The 25,667-nt window shown below is 33.1% G+C and overlaps 2 protein-coding genes across 6 annotated transcripts; both read left to right on the forward strand.

Annotated features, from left to right (window-relative positions):
• The first annotated feature begins 1,740 nt into the window (after positions 1-1,740).
• LOC143922856 (asparagine synthetase [glutamine-hydrolyzing]-like) lies at positions 1,741-12,993 on the forward strand. 2 transcript variants are annotated; one of them, XM_077446222.1, is made up of 12 exons: positions 1,741-1,984; positions 2,774-2,907; positions 2,985-3,110; positions 3,182-3,422; positions 4,575-4,751; positions 4,836-5,008; positions 8,914-9,091; positions 9,175-9,319; positions 9,397-9,459; positions 10,914-11,087; positions 12,048-12,191; positions 12,274-12,993. In XM_077446222.1, the coding sequence occupies exons 2-12, from the start codon at positions 2,794-2,796 to the stop codon at positions 12,395-12,397; spliced, it is 1,659 nt and encodes a 552-aa protein (XP_077302348.1). In that variant the 5' UTR covers positions 1,741-1,984; positions 2,774-2,793; the 3' UTR covers positions 12,398-12,993. The 2 variants fall into 2 exon arrangements, with proteins under 2 accessions (XP_077302348.1, XP_077302349.1); XM_077446223.1 differs by having other exon boundaries at positions 1,776-1,984; positions 2,774-2,888.
• Positions 12,994-18,311: 5,318 nt separating this feature from the next.
• On the forward strand, positions 18,312-24,780 carry LOC143922857 (asparagine synthetase [glutamine-hydrolyzing]-like). 4 transcript variants are annotated; one of them, XM_077446225.1, is made up of 12 exons: positions 18,312-18,438; positions 19,385-19,518; positions 19,590-19,721; positions 19,793-20,033; positions 21,267-21,443; positions 21,528-21,700; positions 21,837-22,014; positions 22,098-22,242; positions 22,320-22,382; positions 23,033-23,206; positions 23,914-24,057; positions 24,139-24,780. In XM_077446225.1, the coding sequence occupies exons 2-12, from the start codon at positions 19,405-19,407 to the stop codon at positions 24,260-24,262; spliced, it is 1,665 nt and encodes a 554-aa protein (XP_077302351.1). In that variant the 5' UTR covers positions 18,312-18,438; positions 19,385-19,404; the 3' UTR covers positions 24,263-24,780. The 4 variants fall into 4 exon arrangements, with proteins under 4 accessions (XP_077302351.1, XP_077302352.1, XP_077302354.1 ...); XM_077446226.1 differs by having other exon boundaries at positions 18,312-18,435; XM_077446228.1 differs by having other exon boundaries at positions 18,319-18,435; positions 19,385-19,499.
• The last annotated feature ends 887 nt before the right edge of the window (positions 24,781-25,667 follow it).

The raw sequence follows: 25,667 nt of genomic DNA on the forward strand, positions 1-25,667 counted from the left end.
TATCTATTTTTCTCATTTTTTAATTCGTATTAATTTTTGCATACGTACGTTTGTTTAACTTGAAATTTAAAAAAAATGCTATTTATCATTTTATTCGTGGCACGTATTCAAATATTAAATAAATATGCCATCCAAATTACCGGATCTTGATATTGTTGCGTAGGGGTGGGTGGAGGATCCAAGTAAAAGGCCAACAGTCGTTTCACAGCATTTATTGATGATTCAGGAGTTACACGCACTGTCACTGCTCCGTCCAGAATGAATTATATCGCCTACGTACCGCCTTATAAAGGGTAGATCTCTCAGGACGCCTAATCTGTAATCTAATTCTGTTGTATAGTCACGTATTCGGATATGTATTTTCAAGACATTGGGTCTTCCCGTATCGATTCTGAGAACTAACTAATAACGGTCATTGTTTAGCCTAAATTGTTGAGTCCAGATATAATCTTTGGAAGTAAGTGCATGCATTTAGTTAACCGATAACAGATATCCGTTGGTCTAAGTACAACTCGCTCAATCCACGGCGTACGTAACATTATGTATAAAGATCAGTGGCGGTTCGTGCCAATTTTTAGTGGAGGGGCTGCACTGAAAAAATTTCATGATTCATGTCATAACAGGACAAGATAAGCATAGTTTTTGGCTTACGACCACTTACATGTGGATTTAAGTATTATTGAAAAAAAACTAGCAAAATTCACCACCCATTAAAGGGGTGGTGAAAATTTGAAAAAAAAGCTTCTATTTAAAATTACATTCCATTATTCGGTCCGGTATTTCCCCAACCATTTCTTTTTCTATGCTAATCATAGAATTTATACACTCTATGCAACTTTTTCGGTAAGTTCTAGTCGCGAAAAGTGTACATTTTGTAAATATTTTACTGAGTTATTTTGTTCTTCCATTTTTAAAAGAAAAAAATCTTAATATATTTAAATAAAAATTACGAGAAAAAGTTAAACAGGAGTAAACAAATAGGCTTTCAGAAGAATACAAAAGTTTGTTGTTATCAAAATGAAAACCACTCACTAAAGATTTGATGAGGGCTCGTACACAAACGATTAAGAGTAACGAAAACGTATAAAAGAAACGAATAAAGCTGTGATTGTGTGAGCCAACGAATCAACTGAAAGAATAAACGCGCAACATCTTAAACAAAGTGATAGTTGAATCGCGACAGTGCTGCCGATATGGCTTTTTCCGTGACCAGGTCTGAAATAAACTCAGCCCAGAGGCAACGAACTGGCAGTGTGAGTGAAAGAGAAAGAGCTATCTGCAGTAGCAAATAGCTCTTTCTCTTTCTAGTTCCGAAACTCCGGGCTGCGCGGCGTTCAGGGCGGCGCTGTAACACTTCACAGCCAGTACAGCAACATTTTAATTCATCTGTCACCATACAAGTTAGTGGGGTCTTCGAAACAGTCAACATTACTTACAATATCACCCTTTTGGATACGGGTGATATTGTAAGTAATATTTACTCTGTCGAAGGCCCTCAATAGTTCGTCCATCCAACTAATAAAAAGAATATCATTAATAAATAAAATATTAAATGTATTATTATAAATATATTTTAGAATTTTATAGGAGGGGCTGCAGCCCGGCAGCCCATTAGGACGAGCCGCCACTGATAAAGATACAAATGGGAATTATTTTGATGATGATCGTTTTACAGAAAATGGTTTTATGGTAAATAATTGTTATGTAAGGTTGGTCAGCGAATTTGCCAATTTATCGAGTGTGTGCAAACAGTTCACGGATTGCGTCAACCTTGCGCAAATCAATAAAAACATTTGCGCATTAGATACAGTCTGCTGGCGGCTGGTGGCGTTCGGTCTACTCGCCTTTTGGAAACACGTGCCCTCTTCTGCAACGTAGTAATCAATTATTCGAATGTTATGTTATAATTTGTAAAAATTGATCAAATGGTGTGCAAATACGCATGCTCGAATTTAAACAGGGAACATCCATATGCAATCAATGAGTAAGAATAATTCATTATTTTAAATCTGCCTATTATATATGTATATATATATATATAAATAATTCTATGCGAGTTTTGCCTTTATTCATTTGATATATTAACATTAATACATTTAAATTGATAAAAGACTGTATACATATTATGTACTATTTGGCGTTGTTTGAGCGTGTATTGTAATAAAAAATCTCTTCCGAGAGCTGAAACACTGAATTTGTGACATTCTTTTTACATATGCATGTCAATGGGATTTTTAATTAAACATGATACCCGACATGACATGAATCCCTTTATATGTAAATAGATGTAGTTTTTTAAATTTGTGTTTTGTTAATGATGTACATATGATTTACATTATGAAAGATGTATTTCTGTTACAGTTAAAATTTGGTATAAAAAAAAATTGTAATGTATAATTATCAATTCACAATATTGGCATCTAATATTTACTGAATAGTAAATAGCGGAATCATTGAATGCCATGCCTATACATTTGTAATAACAAGCTTCGCATAATATAATTGATATATATATATTATTATTGTTTTGTGTTGCTGTGCAAATTTACATACATTGTACAATATATATATATATATATATACTTTATCGTGAAATGAATTTGCGTTTGCGATTGATATTTACTTATGAAATAATCTCTTTGTTGCTTTGTTGCAATAGCGATTACATTTTTTAAAATTACTGCAATTTCATTTACATATGTTTACATAATCATTTCTAATCAATTCTCACTTACTTTGCAATCGTTTTATGCGACTTGTTGTTTCTTTCCAGATACATAATATCGAATCGGGATGTGTGGAATTTGGGCTTTATTCGGAATTGCTTGTCCAGACTGCTACATCGCCGATTTTAAAAGAATTGAGCACAGAGGTCCCGACGCTTCGAGGTTCGAAACCGACAAGCGTGTAATGGTCAAGCGTTTTAAACAGAATATCTGCTATAATGAATCCAAATTACTATCAATTTCTTGTTTCAATTACAGAACGGATGCTTGGGATTTCACCGATTGGCAATCGTCGATGATTTGCATGGCATGCAACCAATGAAAATTCACCAACATCCGAAGATAACGGTCGTCTGCAACGGTGAAATTTATAACTACAAAACGGTAAATATAAATATAAATACTTGTCATGAGATTGAAAATATTAATACGTAATAGTCGTAATAAATTTGTAGTTGGGACAACATTTCGGCTTCAAATACGAGACCGAGTGCGATGTAGAATGTATTATTCATCTTTATGTGAAATTTGGCTTTGAAAAGGCTATTCAATTTTTGGATGGCGTTTATGCAGTCTGTCTAGTAGACATGGAAAAGAAAAAGATAATGATAGCGAGAGATCCTTACGGCATTCGACCGCTTTTCAGATTTTACAGTGACGTGGATAAAATAATGGGAATTTGTTCTGAAGCGAAAGGTTTGTCAGATTGAATTCAAATATATGGTCCACAAACAACGGTACAGTTTACATATTTCATAGAACCACCGAGTTAAAATTAAAACCCAACTACACTGTATAATATGCCACTAAGTAATTTTGTGACTTAATATTATGATATGTGTAGTAGGTTCAGGTTTTCTTGATATCTACTAGATTTCACTTGAGTAATATTATCTTCAAAAAATGACTGATACATAATAATGTTGATTTTGAAATGCTTTTTATTGTTACTAAATTATGTTCGCAATCTTATATCTATTTTAATAGCTACTGATCTACAGATAATTTTCTATTTTACAATTTTATTTTATTTTTGTTAGAAATTAAAGTATTATATAGGTATTATTCAAATGTTAATGTACAGCATAATAGGAAAAAGAGCTCAAAAACCTTTTTACAATTCATATAAATGCTCATCATACATCTTATACATACATAATGTTAACTAAAGACTCTAAAGTCGACGATCTAAAGCAGATTGTGTTTAGGTACTCTGTGTTTATACCTGAAGGGTATAGATCAGGGACGTTATTTGAGGGGGCTGGGGTGGGCAGTTGCCCCCCCTAGATTTGAACGGGACTATCCACGTTGCTTAATGTATTATTATGAATTTTAATTAAAATACTGAACCAAAAAAAATAGAAATTGAAATTGTTTAGAACACTGTCAGATATAAACATGTCGATTTTTCCCAGAAAAAAATGGGGTCTTGCTTTGAAAGATATTTTTAAACTCGTTTATCATTTAAAATTATTTTACTATTAATTTTATTGGTAAAAGTATATAGTAAACAAAAAAATGATTAAAAGAAAGAGTTAAAATTCATATATGTACTCATTTTTTAATATAATACATCCCCCCTTAAAAAGGTACTCCTTACTGGTCAAAATTTTTGCCCCCCCCCTGGGAAAAGCTGAAATGACGTCCCTGGTATAGACATAATAATGCGTAGTTTGTATTTTTATAATATTACTTTAATACTTTTTTTTTTTCAAGATATCAGTTTTTTAGTTGTTTTTGTACAAATATAGGATTTTTTGTTCGATCCAACAGTTATTGATGAAATTTATTGATTTTAGTTGTATTGAAATATTATATGATTGAAATTTATATAATTGTTTTTTTTAGGAATTACAAATATTGCTAAAAAGTTGAACGTGGCTGAAAAATTGGATCAATTTAAACCTGGTACTTATGAAGAATATTCAGTCTCCGACGATGGGTCTATTGAGTTTATCAAAAAATCGGAATATTTCTCGACCAGCGAAGGCGTCAAATTTTGGAAAATGGTGCCCCATTCACAAGGTTATATTTGACTGGAAGTCGATTGTGTTTATTTTATATCGTTTTAAATATTCAACAGTCACCCAAGATGCTTTAACTCAACAGATTTTAAGAGTCCGGCTGATGGGATTGTCTCTCTATTAACGGAAGCATGTCGTAAAAGGCTGATGTCGGATCGTCGTATTGGATGTCTGTTGTCTGGTGGGTTGGACTCTTCTTTGGTAGCCGCTCTCATCGTAAAACTAGCCAAGGAGGAAAGCATAACATACCCGATACAAGTACGACGACAGTCACATTTTATTTTGTATTTTTCTATTGAATTGAAACTGCTATACATTATGCGAAGTGTATAAAAAATTGCTTATCTTTTAACCCTTTGGCTGCTACGAGGTTTTTCAATGTCCAAGCGAAAAATGCTAACATTTGTAATTATGTTGAAAAAAAAAAAAAAATTTTTTTTTACATACTTACTTCGCCGAACGCGCGTAATTTTTGTAATACTTTATGTACATTTTTAAGAAGCAGTTGTGGACTTGCGTTCTCTCTTTCTGTCTTGCTTTTACATGGGTGCGTACGAAAGAGATACCTACATATATACACTAAATAAGTTTTGAAGATTGTTTTCCCGACGCATTATTTTTTTCAATAATCTATTTTTAGACATCGATGTATCTTTACAACATGCGATACATTTGAAACAGGTAGCGGTCTTTTTCTCTTTCTTTCTTGGTTTTAATTGTTTACGTGTGAGCGAGACACACAAGGATGCGAAGTTTCAAATAATCAAATAATTTTTCAACATGTATCATAAACATTTTGTATGCATTTCAGTTGCTTTTGATTGATTGCACGAATTCGTGACGTCTCGTGACCTATATAATTAAAAGCGGATTTCTATTGTTTTTTGTTACTATTCCATTTATTTTAACTCTGCAAAATGATAACGGACAGTGAAAGTGACGAAAGCGAAATAATAGCTCCTCGCCGAGGAACTCGACAAATCAGCAGCTCTACTGATTCTGAAAATGAATTTATCGACAATAATCAATTCCCAAGTAATAACTCCTTATATGACAACGAACCCGAAATTGACATTGATTATGAACCCGAAATTGACTCTGATGATGAACCCGAAATTGAAGAAGCATTTACCGAAGTATTTTTGGATCAAGATTTATCCGATAATCCTCAACTACCACCATTTGTAGAAATCCCGGGCCCGAAATATCCACCACCAACTGATGCGTTGCCAATTTCGTACTTCTAACACTTTGTCTCTTCATTCAAGAGTGAAAAAATGTCATCCGACAACAGTGGGAGAAATGAAAGCTTTTTTTGCTATAATCATGGAAATGGGTCTTACTGTAAGACCAAATATATTATCATACTGGTCCACAAATTCTAGATGCATTCCGTGGTTCGGAAAAATGATGGCAAGGGACAGATTTATACTTTTGCTAAAATTTTTACATTTTACGAATAATGCAAATTTGTATCCTTCAAATAATCAAGAATATGCCCCATGTAGCAAATTTCAGCCTCTATTTGATCATGCGAATACTTTATTTCCCCATCAATATATTTCTATCGATGAATCACTAGTTGGAACGAAAAATCATACACAACTTTTACAATACATGCCAAATAAAAAAACACCATAAATGGGGTATCAAGTTTTGGATGCTCTCTGATTCAGTTTCAAATTATTGTATGGCATTCTTCTGCTATAGGGGAGCAAAAAGTGCTGAAGATCGACAAGCCATAAAAAAGTTGAGACTTGCGCATGTTGCAGTAAAAAAATTACTCGAAATGTGTGGTTGTATCCGAAAAAGCTACCATCTAATCACCGACAATTTTTACTTTATCTATGTACGTAGTAACAATAGATGAAGTTTTGTGATCATGCGAAAATTCGAACTCGAGATTTTGACTGATTCGAACTCGGAATCGATTACTGATCACGTTTTCATGATCTAGAAAAAATGTGTGTGTGTGTCTGTGTGTCTGTGTGTTTTGGGGATTTTTTGAACACCGTTAGTTCTATCGAACCAAAACTTGGTATCGGGTACTAAAATTCTTAGACATGATGAAAATTTTTTTCAAATTTTTAAGTTGACCGGAAATGGCACCTCCTCTTATAGGTATCCTCTTTTTTTAAGTTTTTGAATTCAATTATCTCCCAAGCCGCTGACTGAATCGGATTAAATTTTTTTTACTTGCAATAGAAATAATAATGTCTATAACCTTATATTTTTTAAATATTTTTATCTGAACCGGAAGTAGTAGTTTTACTCTAGAGAATCGAGGTTTTTTATGTTTTTCTCAGAAACCTTTTGGTTAATTGAACTGAAATTTTATATCTAGAAGTTTAAGCGTAATAGAAAGTTATGGATAAAATTTGGTAAGCATATCTCAACCGGAAGTGGCAGTTTACTTTTGTTCGATTTATCATCCACTATTTTTTTCGACCCCTTAAACATGTGTGATCTTCACTAAAAAATTCAAGTATAATTTTTGTATTAATGTGATGAAAATAAAAAAAAATCATTAAATTTGATAAACCGGAAGTGGGTTTTTCTCCTCTTAGAAATGTCAAAAATGTTGTCGCCTGGATCCTGTCCGCCCCCCTGAACGTATTAAGCTGAAAAATTATATTTGTATTCTTTATGTACTAACTTAGATTTGGTAACGTTTTGGTCAGAATTTGTAAACCGGAAGTAGTTTTTTTTTTTAAACAATATTTAATTATTTTTTCACTATTTTATTTTGACCTTTTAAATTATTTTAAGCGTCGTGATATTAATTGTGTATAATAAAGATAGTGATTTTAAGTAAAAATAAAAAATAAAATCACAAAATTTAATGAACCGGAAGTAGAACTTTTGTCTTGTGCAAGGATTTGCATATATTTGCGCTCAATTTGTATCGCTATCATAGTTATTAGTTCAATATCTAATTTTGTTTGGTAACCTTCTTATATTCCTCAAATACATAGATAAAGTCATGGGTTGGTCACACCAGAATTTTTTTACTAGCATTTCACTGGCGCGATATCTTTTCAAATTCGGAACTTACATAACGGGAACATTAAGAAAGAATAGATTGGGGATCCCAGTCGAAGTTAAAAGATTCATGCCTGTGAAGACTGCTAAACATTACAGAAGTAATGAAATTTTAATAACGGGGTATCGTGATAAACCATCTCATAGAAAACCTGTATTATTATTGTCGACATATGAAAAGGCACAAAATACCACAATAACGAAATCCATCCACGGTCAAGTCCAGACTATAACGAAGCCATCTTCAATAATTACTTACAATAAATACATGGGTGGTGTAGACACGTCAGACATGATGAATTGCGTATATATGGATGAGAGAAGGACAGTTAAATTCTAGAATGATTGTAAATTCATATATAATATATAAAAATAATAAAAATGAACCAATTCTGTCAAGATATCTATTCATATCTCAAATCATAGAGACCATTGAAAAAAATTGGATGATTGAAAAACAAAATTCATCTTATACACCTGAGATAAATAGTGGTGGAATTAGAAAACTACCTGAGCGCAAAGAAAAAGTTTGTGTTGTTTGCAGTAGAAAGAATGGTGGTCCCGTTAACAGATCACGCACTATATGTATTATATGTCAAAAAGGACTTCACGGTAGTTGCTTATCAGAACATTAAAAATATTGCAAATGATTATTTTTACTAATTTTATTTTACTTATTACTAAATTTTGGGGCAATTTTGTAAGGCTGGTCGTTATTTACATTTTTGTGGGCTGGCCACCCCTTAAAGTCATCCCCTACCCAACATCGACAGAGAACTCTGCCTCTATTCTGGATCGAACGTGAAGATGTACATGTCATACTTGTTTTTTAATTGTAATTTATTTTAAGTTTTTTATTATTGAGCAGAATTTATAAACCTGTAGACATTTTTATATAATAATTAATTAAAATAAATATAAATACGTATATAAAAAAAATGTTTCGTGCCACTGATGCGCTGGCGGCTCACAGAAAGTATTGAAATACGACAATTAATGACGACAACAACGATCGTCGTCGCAATCTTCGCCGATTTCAAAACAACGATTTATCGTTGTTGTAGCAGTCAAAGGGCTAAGAGTGTGTGGTGCCAAATTAAAATAAGATTTTTTGGTTTTAGACATTCTCAATCGGCATGATAGGATCGCCCGATTTGGTCGCTGCTAAGAAAGTAGCTAAACACATTGGCTCCGAGCATCACGAGGTACTGCTCACAGAAGACGATATTGCTATAGCTCTCACTCGGGTGATATATCATTTGGAGTCATACGATATCACAACGGTACGAGCTGGCGTTGGTTTGTTACTTGCATTTTTTTCTTTTAAATGTAAAATTTTAAGATTGACATTTTTTTTATTAGTTTTTTCTTTATCTCTGCAGGTATGTTTTTGTTGAGTGAGTATATCCAAGATAATACAAACACAGCGGTAATATTCAGTGGAGAAGGTGCCGATGAATTGGCCCAAGGCTACATTTATTTCAGAGACGCTCCTGACACTGATGCAGCACATGCCGAGAGTGAAAGGTTTCTTTCATTTATATTCCTTTGATTTTATATTTTCCATCATTTAATTTTATATATGAATTGTTGTACATTTTTAGGTTGCTGTCCGACATATATCTTTATGATGGCTTAAGAGCAGATCGTATGACGAGTGCATTTGGGTAAAATCTTATTTATTATTATAATCTACTAGTGGTTTTACGCCGGCTTGGTTTGTTGTTTGTAATAAAACCAGAGAAATGTTATAATGATAGAAGCGCCCTTTGGAGTACATTTCTTGTTTCAACACACTCGTACCGTTTCCATAACTACGCAATATTGTATTGCTAGCTGTCACCGAGACCCTTTCATGAAAAGAGACCTTTTCATATAGGATGTTAATTGAATAATATGTTACTTAAATGATCAATTTACTTATAAAAATGTATCCCATGTTGTTTATTGTGTGTTTTTGAATGCATTGTGCAATTTTTAACGAAGCACTTGCTCATTTCCCTTGCCTAGAGAAGTTTTTATCGGACATACGTTGACCACCAAGCATCAAATATGACTGATGCTAAAATTATTTAGGAACGTCTGTGGACAATCGTCACTTGACAACAATATAACGCCTAAAGCCACTTCTATTATCAAAACATTTCTCTGGCTTAAACATGGCAAAACAATCTAATAGTAAACATTCATCTATTTTTTATAAAATTTATTTGAATCGAAAAAATAATTTGACGATATTGATGTCGTCGTCGTCAATACTTTGCTTTGTTTTCGATGATCCCAACAAATCTTTAAAGCTTACATACATAGATAAAAAGTCTCTTTCGAAATTATATATTAGATGACTAGTCGATTCGATTTACCGTGAGACTTACGAGAACCAAACATGCTGTCGCATTCGTGCAATGTGTAGTGACATTGAAAGGACGTAAAATAATTTATTTATTTATTTTAAATTATTTCTTATTTAACTATATAATATTATTACAATATAATTCAATGCAAGGTCTTTAATAATACTACTGTAAGCTTTGCAGTCCATAACATGACGTTGACAATTACTTTTATCGTCTAAAAAATATAAATTTCCATAAATATAAAATATATACGTATTCCATTAATAAATTAATAATATCAACAACTTGTGTATTTTATATTAAAATTTATTAATGTAAATATTTCAAAATTCGAAACGCGTATTCAAAACTAACAAAAAATTAAAGTCAAATTCTACCGACCACTATAATACTTGTATCTAAATGTACAATGTTTCTGGCCAGGAAGGCGCATTGGGGTTACCTGTTAGGCATTCCTGGTATAAATTAAAAATAATAATAATAATAATAATCTTGACCAAAATGCAATGCGAAACTGAAACGAAATGTAATTGGCCGTCGCGGGTCGAGTGGGGGGTGAATGCGATAGCATGTAAATTTTACGTAAGTCTCATGCTAGATTGTTTCGAATATAATACATATTATTGAGAAATGATACATGATTTAGTAATAATATTTTAAATCAAATCCAGCTGATAAACTGACGCTACTTGTGTACAGTATAGTTATTACATATGTATACTGATCATGAATAAACCACATAATAATGAGATTTATTGTTACAGCTTGGAAGTACGTTGTCCATTCCTCGATATTGACTTTACTCGTTACTATCTGAGCTTGGATAAAGATTCCAGGAGGCCAAAAGGTGATGTAGAAAAGTATTTACTTAGAAATGCCTTTGAGGGACAAAATCTTCTACCAGCCAGCATTTTATGGAGACCCAAAGAAGCGTTTAGGTAATTCATAAATTTATCCAAACATCCCAACACAATCAGTTCGGTGTTACTTTAGTATGCGGTCTCACTGTCTCAGTTCTCGCGTGACACTGAGATTGAATAATATCGACCCTAACAACCCAATCTTAAATTTATAGGGCCAACTTTAACTATCCTGACCCTTAAATATTGGCTGCTAATATATGTATATATTTCTTTAAGTTTTATTTCATCAATATTTTCATTAAAAAACATATCTTAGCAGCCAACACCTATTTATTTACTATTTACGAACGAGAGTAAACAGCTACTTCCGGTTGACGGATGCTTACCAAATATACATAACTTGGTATTATACTTAAACTTCTAGATATGAAATTTCAGTTGAATAAACCCAACGGTTTCTGAGAAAAACATAAAAAACCTCGATTCTCTACACTAAAAGTACTACTTCCGGTTCAGATAAAAATATAAAGATATAAAAATTATTATTTCTATCACATGTCAAAAAATTTCAGTCCGATTTAGTTAACGGTTTGGGAGATAATTGAATTCAAAAACTTAAAAAAAAGAGGACACCTATAAGAGGAGGTACCATTTCCAGTCAACTTAAAAATTTGAAAAAAATTTACGTCATGTCGATAAGAATTTCAGTAACTGATACTAAGTTTCAGTTCGATAGGACTAGCGGTGTTCAAAAAATCCCCAAAATACACAGACACACACACACACACACACACACACACACACACACACACATTTTTTCTAGATCATGAAAACGTGATCAGTAATCGATTCTGAGTTCGAATCAGTCAAAATCTCGAGTTCGAATTTTCGCATGATCACAAAACTTCATCTATTGTTACTACGTACATAGATAAAGTAAAAAATAGTCGACTGCGATTCAAAGGTAGATCGCATGCTAAGGTAGACCGCATACTAAAGTAGCACCATCAATTCTATGTCACATTATAATTTCAGCGACGGAGTTGCAAACAAAGAGAGATCACTTTTCAAAGTCATCCAAGATTTGACTGAGGGTAGAGTTTCAGACGAGGAGTTCAATTCCTGCGCACCGAAATTTACACACTGTAAACCACTGTCAAAGGAGTCTTACTTTTATAGGTATATTTTATAAATTTTTGATTTTATATGTTTATGTTTTTTTTTTATTTTTTAGCGATTTATTTATTCTTTTTAATTTTAGAAAATGTTTTGAAAAATATTATTCCGCGTTCGAGCATCTCATACCTTACTTTTGGATGCCAAAATGGAACGATGATGTGACAGATCCATCAGCAAGATACATCAAACATTACAAAAGTCATTAGACATCAACCATTTAACCATTTTACATTGAAATTATTATATTCACTCTGTGTTGTAATCATTATATTAAAAAAAAAATGTTTTCATAAGATGAAAAATAATACATATTTACATTGAAATTATTGTATTCACTCTGTGTTGTAATCATTATATTAAAAAAAAAAAAAATGTTTTCATAAGATGAAATACATCTATAATACATATTATAGCGTTTAAGAAATTGACATTAAAGGGAAACATTGTCCATAAAATGATTTTTATTTTCTTATTTGAAATATAATACATATTTACATTGAAATTATTATATTCAATATGTGTTGTAATCATTATATTAAAAAAAAAAAAATGTTTTCATAAGATGAAATATAATACATATTTACATTGAAATTATTATATTCAATATGTGTTGTAATCATTATATTAAAAAAAATATGTTTTCATAAGATGAAAAATAATACATATTTACATTGAAATTATTATATTCACTCTGTGTTGTAATCATTAAATTAAAAAAAAAAATGTTTTCATAAGATGAAATACATATATAATACATATTATAGCATTTAAGAAATTGACATTAAAGGGAAACATTGTGCATAAAATGATTTTTATTTTCTTATTTATAAAATATCGGCCTATCATACTTTTTTACTTTATCTATGTACGTAGTAACAATAGATGAAGTTTTTTATTTATTTATTATATACATATATACCAGGAAGGCCTAACAGGTAAACCCCAATGCGCCTTCCTGGGCAATTACATCAAACATTACAAAAGTCATTAGACATCAACCATTTAACCATTTTACATTGAAATTATTATATTCACTCTGTGTTGTAATCATTATATTAAAAAAAAAAAATGTTTTCATAAGATGAAATATAATACATATTTACATTGATATTATTATATTCACTATGTGTTGTTATCATTATATTAAAAAAAAATATGTTTTCATAAGATGAAATATATCTATAATACATATTATAGCATTTAAGAAATTGACATTTAAGGGAAACATTGTGCATAAAATTATTTTTATTTTCTTATTTGAAATATAATACATATTTACATTGAAATTATTATATTCAATACGTGTTGTAATCAGTATATTAAAAAACAAAATGTTTTCATAAGATGAAATATAATACATATTTACATTGAAATTATTATATTCAATATGTGTTGTAATCATTATATTAAAAAAAATATGTTTTCATAAGATGAAAAATAATACATATTTACATTGAAATTATTATATTCACTCTGTGTTGTAATCATTATATTAAAAAAAAAAAATGTTTTCATAAGATGAAATACATATATAATACATATTATAGCATTTAAGAAATTGACATTAAAGGGAAACATTGTGCATAAAATGATTTTTATTTTCTTATTTATAAAATATCGTCCTATCATACTTTTTTACTTTATCTATGTATGTAGTAACAATAGATCAAGTTTTTTATTTATTAATTATATACATATATACCAGGAAGGCCTAACAGGTAAACCCCAATGCACGTTCCTGGCCAATTACAAACAATGCAGCATTTTTATTACATAAGTCACTGAATTACGAGACACTGAAAACTGGAAATTAACGAGACATCTATGAATTTTAACTTTTACATTAATCATACTCAAATAGTGGTGACATATGTATTAGGTAGGAAGGTTTTTATTCATTTTTTAATTACACCGTTTCAACAATGAAATCAGAAAAATTGGCAAAACAATTTTCAGAGGAAAACATGAAATATTTAAAAGAAAGGGTGTTACTGGCTGAGTTGAGTGTGTACGTACTAAAAATATTTAAAAAAATCATATTAAATAATTAAATATAAAAATTGACCGCGTGGGAATCGAACACATAACCGACGACACATTTCTTTTAATTATTTTTTATTTAATAACTTAATATGCCTACATACATAAGACCTAGGCAAACTTTTCGAATGAAGGACCGCACTAGGAATTAAAAATGAGCGTCGGGCCGCAAGTAAAATAATATTTATAGATTTAAATTATTTACTGTCATAAAAAAAATTTCAACAGTTATGGGGGATGAACAAATGAGACGACTGGCATGTTGAATGCACGTGTTTTATTTATGACAGCTGAAGGCAGAGTGAGTAGCGGCTCTCCGAAGGCAACCAAACTCGACCATGTCGTATAAGCGAGCCGCCAGATCACTCCCCCCCAGCATCAGCGATACAAAAATTACAAAGAAACAAATTTTACAAGAGAAAAAAAATTATTGTTACACAAAGAAAGAGAAAAAAATTATTGAGTGGGGAGAAAAAAAATTGTTGACGTGGGTCATCCGCCGTGTAGGTGTACCGCCCTGAATGGTCGGTACATTTGAGGGCGGTGACGTCGCGAGCAGGACGGTGGGTCGTCCGATGGTCGCGCCAATGCGATGCTGCGCCGGCGCCGCTCTTCCGAGGCTGATGTCGGTTTGTGGGGCGGCGGGGGCGGCAGGGGCATCGATGTGGTTGATGATACTCCGAGCTGGACCGTGAGTCGTTGTGGCTCGTGGAGGTGTTGTAGCGCTGCCGCCCGTCTCTGCGTGACGACGCTCGTGGGGACGGACGGGGCCTTGATGATGATGATGGTGCTGAGGTGGTGTATATCTTGTGGTGCTGGATGACCGTTCTATGTGTTCTGGATCGCGCATGACTCCACATCCAGCTGTCAAGATCGTCGTCTCATTCGCTCCCACATTTTTTTAAGCACCTGTCATCGACGTTGTGGCTGGACTCCAGTCGGTAGGTAGGTAGGTAGGTAGCCGTGTCTGCTCGTTTATTGTCACTCGCGGGCCGCGATGTGCCGTGTCAATGTCGATGGCGGCGTGGCGGGTAGCTTTTCCGCCTGGTTCGGCGAGGCAGGGATGAGCAGCGGCATGCTGAATTAATCGAGGCTGCGTGGCTCGATGTCGGGGGTCACCAGTTATGGGGGATGAACGAATGAGACGACTGGCATGTTAATGCACGTGTTTTATTTATGACAGCTGAAGGCAGAGTGAGTAGCGGCTCTCCGAACCCAGCCGAGTTGGTCCCCACTCGCAGGAAGGCAACCAAACTCGACCATGTTGTCCGAGCCAAAAACCCTCATGGCCGTTGGTTGTCCTCTTACGGCTTCGGCTTTTGTTTTCTCTCTTTTACACTGACCTTCTGTCAGTAGCTCTAGATTCTCCCGTGGGTCCGACGCCCGGTGATCCCGGCGCGGACCCACAGGATCGCCAGATGCAGCGTCCCTCGTAAAAGCCAGCCTAGAACTAAGGCAGGCTGGCCCCGTGATCCGCCCAAGCGATCACGGCGAGCGCTCATTGGCATCATAGAAGCCCTCCGAGTAGTATGGCTTCTTCCATAGTCGTGCCTCACCGACTATGTCTCCCGACTATGCTCGATCACGTGATCGAACCAAGCTTCGAACACGGCGAGCTCTCAGACGCCCGCCATCCGCTGGCCGAGACGGTCTTGGCGTGGCTGGTCTACCTTGCCTGACCAGCCAGCGTACTTATCCACAGCCCCCGCCATAAAGGGGCACAGGCGAGAGGCGCCGAGAAACTCCCCGGCTCGCCATCTACTCCTTAATAAACGAGGATGTAACCGACTGTAATCACATGTGACCGATGATGTAATCACATGTGACCGATCTAGAGCGACCGGTTGTCCTGTGTCCGGTTCACATTTGACTAGTAATCACCGAACCCACTAAAATCTCTATAACGGAATATCTGGCAGCCGAAAAGTCCATCATAATAACGATAACTATCATACTAACGAGAACTTGAGTGCCAAATATTGCGTATTCGCGATTTTAATGGCAAAAATTGTCTTTGTGACCACCGCAATGTGACTAATAATCCAATACCATAGCTCGTGCAGCGAAAGCTGGCACGTACCAATACAAACACGTATATTGTGTCCGTGAATATATGAATAAGATTTTTTGTATCTGTTTTCTAGGACAATCAGTTGGTCCCTTTCATACGCACCCACTTTCCGAGCATGACAGATACAACAGTTAGTTTTGTATTGCTCTAAAGTGTGCACTACAGGATGATTTTTTCCAGTTTCACTGGTCAGTCACCGATCAACCCCCACAAACTGACGTAACGCGTTCTTATATTGTTTGCTAATTGGTTAATTGGAGTTAGTTCTGTAGGAATCTCGTCGTCGTCATCGTCATCGAAACCTTCGAGAATATTCCGCAACAACAAAATACATCGAGCGGAACAGCGCCAAGCATTCCAGAAAATACTACGCCTCGACGAAAGCAAATTCCCCTTGTACGCATCAACAACTAAATGCTCGTACGACCACTTCCATCAAGCATTCCAGAAAATACTACGCCTTGACGAAAGCAAATTCCCCTTGTACGCATCAACAACTAAATGCTCGTACGACCACTTCCATCAAGCATTCCAGAAAATTCTACGCCTCGACAAAAGTGCATTCCTCTTGTACGCATCAACAACTAAATGCTCGTACGCATCAATAACCACTTCCATCAAGCGTTCCAGAAAATTCTACGCCTCGACAAAAGTGCATTCCTTTCTTACGCATCAACAAACCACCACCATCGGTCAGGCGATTCCAGAAACACTATAAAAGGAGGTACAACCCAAACAACCCCAGTCGACCCACAGCAGCAAGCGTCGACACAAAGCAGCAGACCAGTCGACATCCAGCTCCTGACCAGCCACCACTTCACTACACGGACTTGGAAGATCAACCAGCCGACCGAGCCAGCAACACACTGCCGTATTCAGAGACTTGCTGAACATAGCCGAATGCCGAGCCAGCGACACTCTACCGTATCCAGAGACTAGCCGGACATAGCCGAATGCCGAGCCAGCGACACTCCAGATCCAGAGACCTCTGAACGACATACTTTTACCAACAATTAACCATACTTGTGTATACGTGTTACTACCAAATAAATACCACATTCAACATATAGTTGTATTAATACCGAACACAGACGAATCTGTCTACAATACATGGCGGACTGGTGGTGAAGAAGACCTTCACAATAAGACTAGTTCCCATAGTTCATTCGAATTAGTGGATATATAATAATAAAATGCTTTGTGATAAAATTGGATCTGGGAAAACACTAACGGGACAATCTCCTGGGCCTACTCCTACAAAACGGGCGCTCCTTTTATAGCTGAGAAAGTAGCGGTACTTTCTCCCACTCCCCAGCATCCGAGGGCGGGGGTAGCTTCCCCCCCCCACTCCTTCGGCTGCGGGGGCGTACGTTACAAAACGAATAAAGCTGTGATTGTGCGAGCCAACGAATCAACTGAAAGAATAAACGCGCAAAATCTTAAACCAAGTGACAGTTGAATCACGACAGTGCTGCCGATATGGCTTTTTCCGTGGCCAGGTCTGAAATAAACTCAGCCCAGAGGCAACGAACTGGCAGTGTGAGTGAAAGAGAAAGAGCTATCTGCAGTAGCAAATAGCTCTTTCTCTTTCTAGTTCCGAAACTCCGGGCTGCGCGGCGTTCAGGGCGGCACTGTAACACTTCACAGCCAGTACAGCAACATTTTAATTCATCTGTCACCATACAAGTTAGTGGGGTCTTCGAAACAATCAACATTACTTACAAGATCACCCTTTTGGATACGGGTGATATTGTAAGTAATATTTACTCTGTCGAAGGCCCTCAATAGGCCCTTAATAAATAAAATATTAAATGTATTATTATAAATATATTTTAGAATTTTATAGGAGGGGCTGCAGCCCGGCAGCCCATTAGCCCGGCAGCTCTTTATTAAATATACAAATGGGAATTATTTTGATGATGATCGTTTTACAGAAAATGGTTTTATGGTAAATAATTGTTATCTAAGGTTGGTCAGCGAATTTGCCAATTTATCGAGTGTGTGCAAACAGTTCACGGATTGCGTCAACCTTGCGCAAATCAATAAAAACATTTGCGCATTAGATACAGTCTGCTGGCGGCTGGTGGCGTTCGGTCTACTCGCGTTTTGGAAACACGTGCCCTCTTCTGCAGCGTGGTAATCAATTATTCGAATGTTATGTTATAATTTATAAAAATTGATCAAATGGTGCAATACGCGTGGATTTATAACTTATAAATCAATTTTATGGGATTTTTGCTACACGCTACAAATACGCATGCTCGAATTTAAACAGGGAACATCCATTTGCAATCGATGAATAAGAATAATTCATTATTTTAAATCTGCCTATTATATGTGTATATATATAAATAATTGTATGCGATTTTGGCCTTTATTCATTTGATATATTAACATTAATACATTTAAATTGATAAAATACTGTATACATATTATGTACTATTTGGCGTTGTTTGAGCGTGTATTGTAATAAAAAATCTCTTCCGAGAGCTGAAACACTGAATTTGTGACATTCTTTTTACATATGCATGTCAATGGGATTTTTAATTAAACATGATACCCGACATGACATGAATCCCTTTATATGTAAATAGATGTAGTTTTTTAAATTTGTGTTTTGTTAATGATGTACATATGATTTACATTATGAAAGATGTATTTCTGTTACAGTTAAAATTTGGTATAAAAAAAAATTGTAATGTATAATTATCAATTCACAATATTGGCATCTAATATTTACTGAATAGTAAATAGCGGAATCATTGAATGCCATGCCTATACATTTGTAATAACAAGCTTCGCATAATATAATTGATATATATATATTATTATTGTTTTGTGTTGCTGTGCAAATTTACATACATTGTACAATATATATATATATATATATACTTTATCTTGAAATGAATTTGCGTTTGCGATTGATATTTACTTATGAAATAATCTCTTTGTTGCTTTGTTGCAATAGCGATTACATTTTTTAAAATGACTGCAATTTTATTTACATATGTGTACATAATCATTTCTAATCAATTCTCACTTACTTTGCAATCGTTTTATGCGACTTGTTGTTTCTTTCCAGATACATAATATCGAATCGGGATGTGTGGAATTTGGGCTTTATTCGGAATGGATTGTCCAGACTGCTACATCGCCGATTTTAAAAACATTGAGTACAGAGGCCCCGACGCTTCGAGGTTCGAAACCGACAAGCGTGTAATGGTCAAGCGTTTTAAACAGAATATCTGCTATAATGAATCCAAATTACTATCAATTTCTTGTTTCAGTTACAGAACGGATGCTTGGGATTTCACCGATTGGCAATCGTCGATGATTTGCATGGCATGCAACCAATGAAAATTCACCAACATCCGAAGATAACGGTCGTCTGCAACGGTGAAATTTATAACTACAAAACGGTAAATATAAATATAAATACTTGTCATGAGATTGAAAATATTAATACGTAATAGTCGTAATAAATTTGTAGTTGGGACAACAATTCGGCTTCAAATTCGAGACCAAGTGCGATGTAGAATGTATTATTCATCTTTATGTGAAATTTGGCTTTGAAAAGGCTATTCAATTTTTGGATGGCGATTATGCAGTCTGTCTAGTAGACATGGAAAAGAAAAAGATAATGATAGCGAGAGATCCTTACGGCATTCGACCGCTTTTCAGATTTTACAGTGACGTGGATAAAATAATGGGAATTTGTTCTGAAGCGAAAGGTTTGTCAGATTGAATTCAAATATATAGTCCACAAACAATGGTACAGTTTACATATTTCATAGAACCACCGAGTTAAAATTAAAACCCAACTACACTGTATAATATGCCACTAAGTAATTTTGTGACTTAATATTATGATATGTGTAGTAGGTTCAGGTTTTCTTGATATCTACTAGATTTTACTTGAGTAATATTATCTTCAAAAAATGACTGATACATAATAATGTTGATTTTGAAATGCTTTTTATTGTTACTAAATTATGTTCACAATCTTATATCTATTTTAATAGCTACTGATCTACAGATCATTTTCTATTTTACAATTTTATTTTATTTTTGTTATAAATTAAAGTATTATATAGGTATTATTCAAATGTTAATGTACAGCATAATAGGAAAAAGAGCTCAAAAACCTATTTAAAATTCATATAAATGCTCATCATACATCTTATACATACATAATGTTAACTAAAGACTCTCTAAAGTCGACGATCTAAAGCAGATTGTGCTTAGGTACTCTGTGTTTATACCTGAAGGGTATAGATCAGGGACGTTATTTGAGGGGGCTGGGGTGGGCAGTTGCCCACGCTAGATTTGAACGGGACTATCCACGTTGCTTAATGTATTATTATGAATTTTAATTAAAATACTGAACCAAAAAAAATAGAAATTGAAATTGTTTAGAACGCTGTCAGAAATAAACATGTCGATTATTCCCAGAAAAAAATGGGGTCATGCTTTGAAAGATATTTTTAAACTCGTTTATCATTTAAAATTATTTTACTATTAATTTTATTGATAAAAGTATATAGTAAATAAAAAAATGATTAAAAGAAAGAGTTAAAATTCATATATGTACTCAATTTTTAATATAATACATCCCCCCTTAAAAAGGTACTTCTTACTGGTCAAAATTTTTGCCCCCCCCCCCCTGGGAAAAGCTGAAATGACGTCCCTGGTATAGACATAATAATGCGTAGTGTGTATTTGCATAATATTACTTTAATACTTTTTTTTTCAAGATGTCAGTTTTTTAGTTGTTTCTGTACAAATATAGGATTTTTTGTTCGATCCAACAGTTATTGATGAAATTTATTGATTTTAGTTGTATTGAAATATTATATGATTGAAATATATATATATATATATATATATATATATATATATATATATATATATATATATATATATATATATATATATATATATATATATATAATTGTTTCTTTTAGGAATTATAAATATTGCTCAAAGGCTGAACGTGGCTGAAAAATTGGATCAATTTAAACCTGGTACTTATGAAGAATATTCATTCTCCGACGATGGGTCTATTGAGTTTATCAAAAAATCGGAATATTTCTCGAACAGAGAAGACGTCAAATTTTGGAAAATGGTGCCCCATTCACAAGGTTATATTTGACTGGAAGTCGATTGTGTTTATTTTATATCGTTTTAAATATTCAACAGTCACCCAAGATGCTTTAACTCAACAGATTTTAAGAGTCCGGCTGATGGGATTGTCTCTCTATTAACGGAAGCATGTCGTAAAAGGCTGATGTCGGATCGTCGTATTGGATGTCTGTTGTCTGGTGGGTTGGACTCTTCTTTGGTAGCCGCTCTCATCGTAAAACTAGCCAAGGAGGAAAGCATAACATACCCGATACAAGTACGACGACAGTCACATTTTATTTTGTATTTTTGTATTGAATTGAAACTGCTATACATTATGCGAAGTGTATAAAAAATTGCTTATCTTTTAAGAGTGTGTGGTGCCAAATTAAAATAAGATTTTTTGGTTTTAGACATTCTCAATCGGCATGATAGGATCGCCCGATTTGGTCGCTGCTAAGAAAGTAGCTAAACACATTGGCTCCGAGCATCACGAGGTACTGCTCACAGAAGACCATATTGCTATAGCTCTCACTCGGGTGATATTTCATTTGGAGTCATTCGATATCACAACGGTACGAGCTGGCGTTGGTTTGTTACTTGCATTTTTTTTCTTTTAAATGTAAAATTTTAAGATTGACATTTTTTTATTAGTTTTTTCTTTATCTCTGCAGGTATGTATTTGTTGAGTGAGTATATCCAATATAATACAAACACAGCGGTAATATTCAGTGGAGAAGGTGCCGATGAATTGGCCCAAGGCTACATTTATTTCAGAGACGCTCCTGACACTGATGCAGCACATGCCGAGAGTGAAAGGTTTCTTTCTTTTATATTCCTTTGATTTTATATTTTCCATCATTTAATTTTATATATGAATTGTTGTTCATTTTTAGGTTGCTGTCCGACATATATCTTTATGATGGCTTAAGAGCAGATCGTATGACGGCTGCATTTGGGTAAAATCTTATTTATTATTATAATCTACTAGTGGTTTTACGCCGGCTTGGTTTGTTGTTTGTAATAAAACCAGAGAAATGTTATAATGATAGAAGCGCCCTTTGGAATACATTTCTTGTTTCAATACACTCGTACCGTTTCCAAAACTACGCAATATTGTATTGCTAGCTGTCACCGAGACCCTTTCATGAAAAGAGACCTTTTCATATAGGATATTAATTGAATAATATGTTACTTAAATGATCAATTTACTTATAAAAATGTATCCCATGTTGTTTATTGTGTGTTTTTGAATGCATTGTGCAATTTTCAACGATGCACTTGCCCATTTCCCTTGCCTAGAGAAGTTTTTATCGGACATACGTCGACCATCAAGCATCAAATATTCGATGATCCCAACAAATCTTTAAAGCTTACATACATAGGTAAAAAGTCTCTTTCGAAATTGCGATAGCATGTAAATTTTACGTAAGTCTCATGCTAGATTGTTTCGAATATAATACATATTATTGAGAAATGATACATAATTTAGTAATAATATTTTAAATCAAATCCAGCTGACAACTCAAGCTAGTTGTGTACAGTATAGTTATTACATATGTATACTGATCATGAATAAACCACATAATAATGAGATTTATTGTTACAGTTTGGAAGTACGTTGTCCATTCCTCGATATTGACTTTACTCGTTACTATCTGAGCTTGGATAAAGATTCCAGGAGGCCAAAAGGTGATGTAGAAAAGTATTTACTTAGAAATGCCTTTGAGGGACAAAATCTTCTACCAGCCAGCATTTTATGGAGACCCAAAGAAGCGTTTAGGTAATTCATAAATTTATCCAAACATCCCAACACAATCAGTTCGGTGTTACTTTAGTATGCGGTCTCACTGTCTCAGTTCTCGCGTGACACTGAGATTGAATAATATCGACCCTAACAACCCAATCTTAAATGTATAGGGCCAACTTTAACTATCCTGACCCTTAAATATTGGCTGCTAATTTATGTATATATTTTTTTAAGTTTTATTTCATCAATATTTTCATTAAAAAAACATATCTTAGCAGCCAACACCTATGTATTTATTTACTATTTACGAACGAGAGTAAACGGCTACTTCCGGTTGACGGATGCTTACCAAATTGTATACATAACTTGGTATTATGCTTAAACTTCTAGATATGAAATTTCAGTTGAATAAACCCAACGGTTTCTGAGAAAAACATAAAAAACCTCGATTCTCTGGACTAAAAGCACTAGTTCCGGTTCAGATAAAAATATTTATAAAATATCAAGTTATCAAAACAATTTTTCTAGATCATGAAAACGTGATCAGTGATCGATTTTGAGTTCGAATCAGTCAAAATCTCGAGTTCGAATTTTCGCATGATCACAAAACTTCATCTATTGTTACTACGTACATAGATAAAGTAAAAAATAGTCGACTGCGATTCAAAGGTAGATCGCATGCTAAGGTAGACCGCATACTAAATTAGCACCATCAATTCTATGTCACATTATATTTTCAGCGACGGAGTTGCAAACAAAGAGAGATCACTTTTCAAAGTCATCCAAGATTTGACTGAGCGTAGAGTTTCAGACGAGGAGTTCAATTCCTGCGCACCGAAATTTACACACTGTAAACCACTGTCAAAGGAGTCTTACTTTTATAGGTATATTTTATAAATTTTTGAAATAATGTTTATAATTTATTTTTTATTTTTTAGCGATTTATTTATTCTTTTTAATTTTAGAAAATGTTTTGAAAGATATTATTGCACGTTCGAGCATCTCATACCTTACTTTTGGATGCCAAAATGGAACGATGATGTGACAGATCCATCAGCAAGATACATCAAACATTACAAAAGTCATTAGACATCAACCATTTAACCATTTTACATTGAAATTATTATATTCACTCTGTGTTGTAATCATTATATTCAAAAAAAAATATGTTTTCATAAGATGAAAAATAATACATATTTACATTGAAATTATTATATTCACTATGTGTTGTAATCATTATATTAAAAAAAAATATGTTTGCATAAGATGAAATATAATACATATTTACATTGAAATTATTATATTCAATATGTGTTGTAATCATTATATTAAAAAAAATATGTTTTCATAAGATGAAATACATCTATAATACATATTATAGCATTTAAGAAATTGACATTTAAGGGAAACATTGTGCATAAAATGATTTTTATTTTCTTATTTGAAATATAATACATATTTACATTGAAATTATTATATTCAATATGTGTTGTAATCATTATATTAAAAAAAAAAATGTATTCATAAGATGAAAAATAATACATATTTACATTGATATTATTATATTCACTGTGTTGTAATCAATATATTAAAAAAAAAATGTTTTCATAAGATAAAATATAATACATATTTACATTGAAATTATTATATTCAATATGTGTTGTAATCATTATATTCAAAAAAAATATATGTTTTCATAAGATGAAATATAATACATATTTACATTGAAATTATTATATTCAATATGTGTTGTAATCATTATATTCAAAAAAAATATATGTTTTCATAAGATGAAATATAATACATATTTACATTGAAATTATTATATTCAATATGTGTTGTAATCATTATATTAAAAAAAAAAAATGTTTTCATAAGATGAAAAATAATACATATTTACATTGAAATTATTATATTCACTGTGTTGTAATTATTATATTAAAAAAAAAAAATGTATTCATAAGATGAAAAATAATACATATTTACATTGATATTATTATATTCACTGTGTTGTAATCAATATATTAAAAAAAAAATGTTTTCATAAGATAAAATATAATACATATTTACATTGAAATTATTATATTCAATATGTGTTGTAATCATTATATTCAAAAAAAATATATGTTTTCATAAGATGAAATATAATACATATTTACATTGAAATTATTATATTCAATATGTGTTGTAATCATTATATTAAAAAAAAATATATGTTTTCATAAGATGAAATATAATACATATTTACATTGAAATTATTATATTCAATATGTGTTGTAATCATTATATTAAAAAAAAAAAATGTTTTCATAAGATGAAATATAATACATATTTACATTGAAATTATTATATTCAATATGTGTTGTAATCATTATATTAAAAAAAATATGTTTTCATAAGATGAAATACATATTATAGCATTTAAGAAATTGACATTAAAGGGAAACATTGTGCATAAAATGATTTTTATTTTCTTATTTATAAAATATCGTCC

The sequence above is a fragment of the Arctopsyche grandis genome, chromosome 2, assembly GCF_051622035.1.
Source record: "Arctopsyche grandis isolate Sample6627 chromosome 2, ASM5162203v2, whole genome shotgun sequence".
In the NCBI taxonomy this organism is placed as follows: Eukaryota; Metazoa; Arthropoda; class Insecta; order Trichoptera; family Hydropsychidae; genus Arctopsyche; species Arctopsyche grandis.

Bases quoted from the DNA above. Each gene is read 5' to 3' on its own strand.
- LOC143922856 (XM_077446222.1), top strand. From the start codon at position 2,794: ATGTGTGGAATTTGGGCTTTATTCGGAATTGCTTGTCCAGACTGCTAC. The intron at 4,752-4,835 runs GTTATATTTGAC...TTAACTCAACAG, and splicing joins AATGGTGCCCCATTCACAAG to ATTTTAAGAGTCCGGCTGAT. The intron at 9,460-10,913 runs GTAAAATCTTAT...TTATTGTTACAG, and splicing joins CGTATGACGAGTGCATTTGG to CTTGGAAGTACGTTGTCCAT.
- LOC143922857 (XM_077446225.1), top strand. From the start codon at position 19,405: ATGTGTGGAATTTGGGCTTTATTCGGAATGGATTGTCCAGACTGCTAC. The intron at 22,243-22,319 runs GTTTCTTTCTTT...GTTCATTTTTAG, and splicing joins GCACATGCCGAGAGTGAAAG to GTTGCTGTCCGACATATATC. The intron at 23,207-23,913 runs GTAATTCATAAA...TTATATTTTCAG, and splicing joins AGACCCAAAGAAGCGTTTAG to CGACGGAGTTGCAAACAAAG.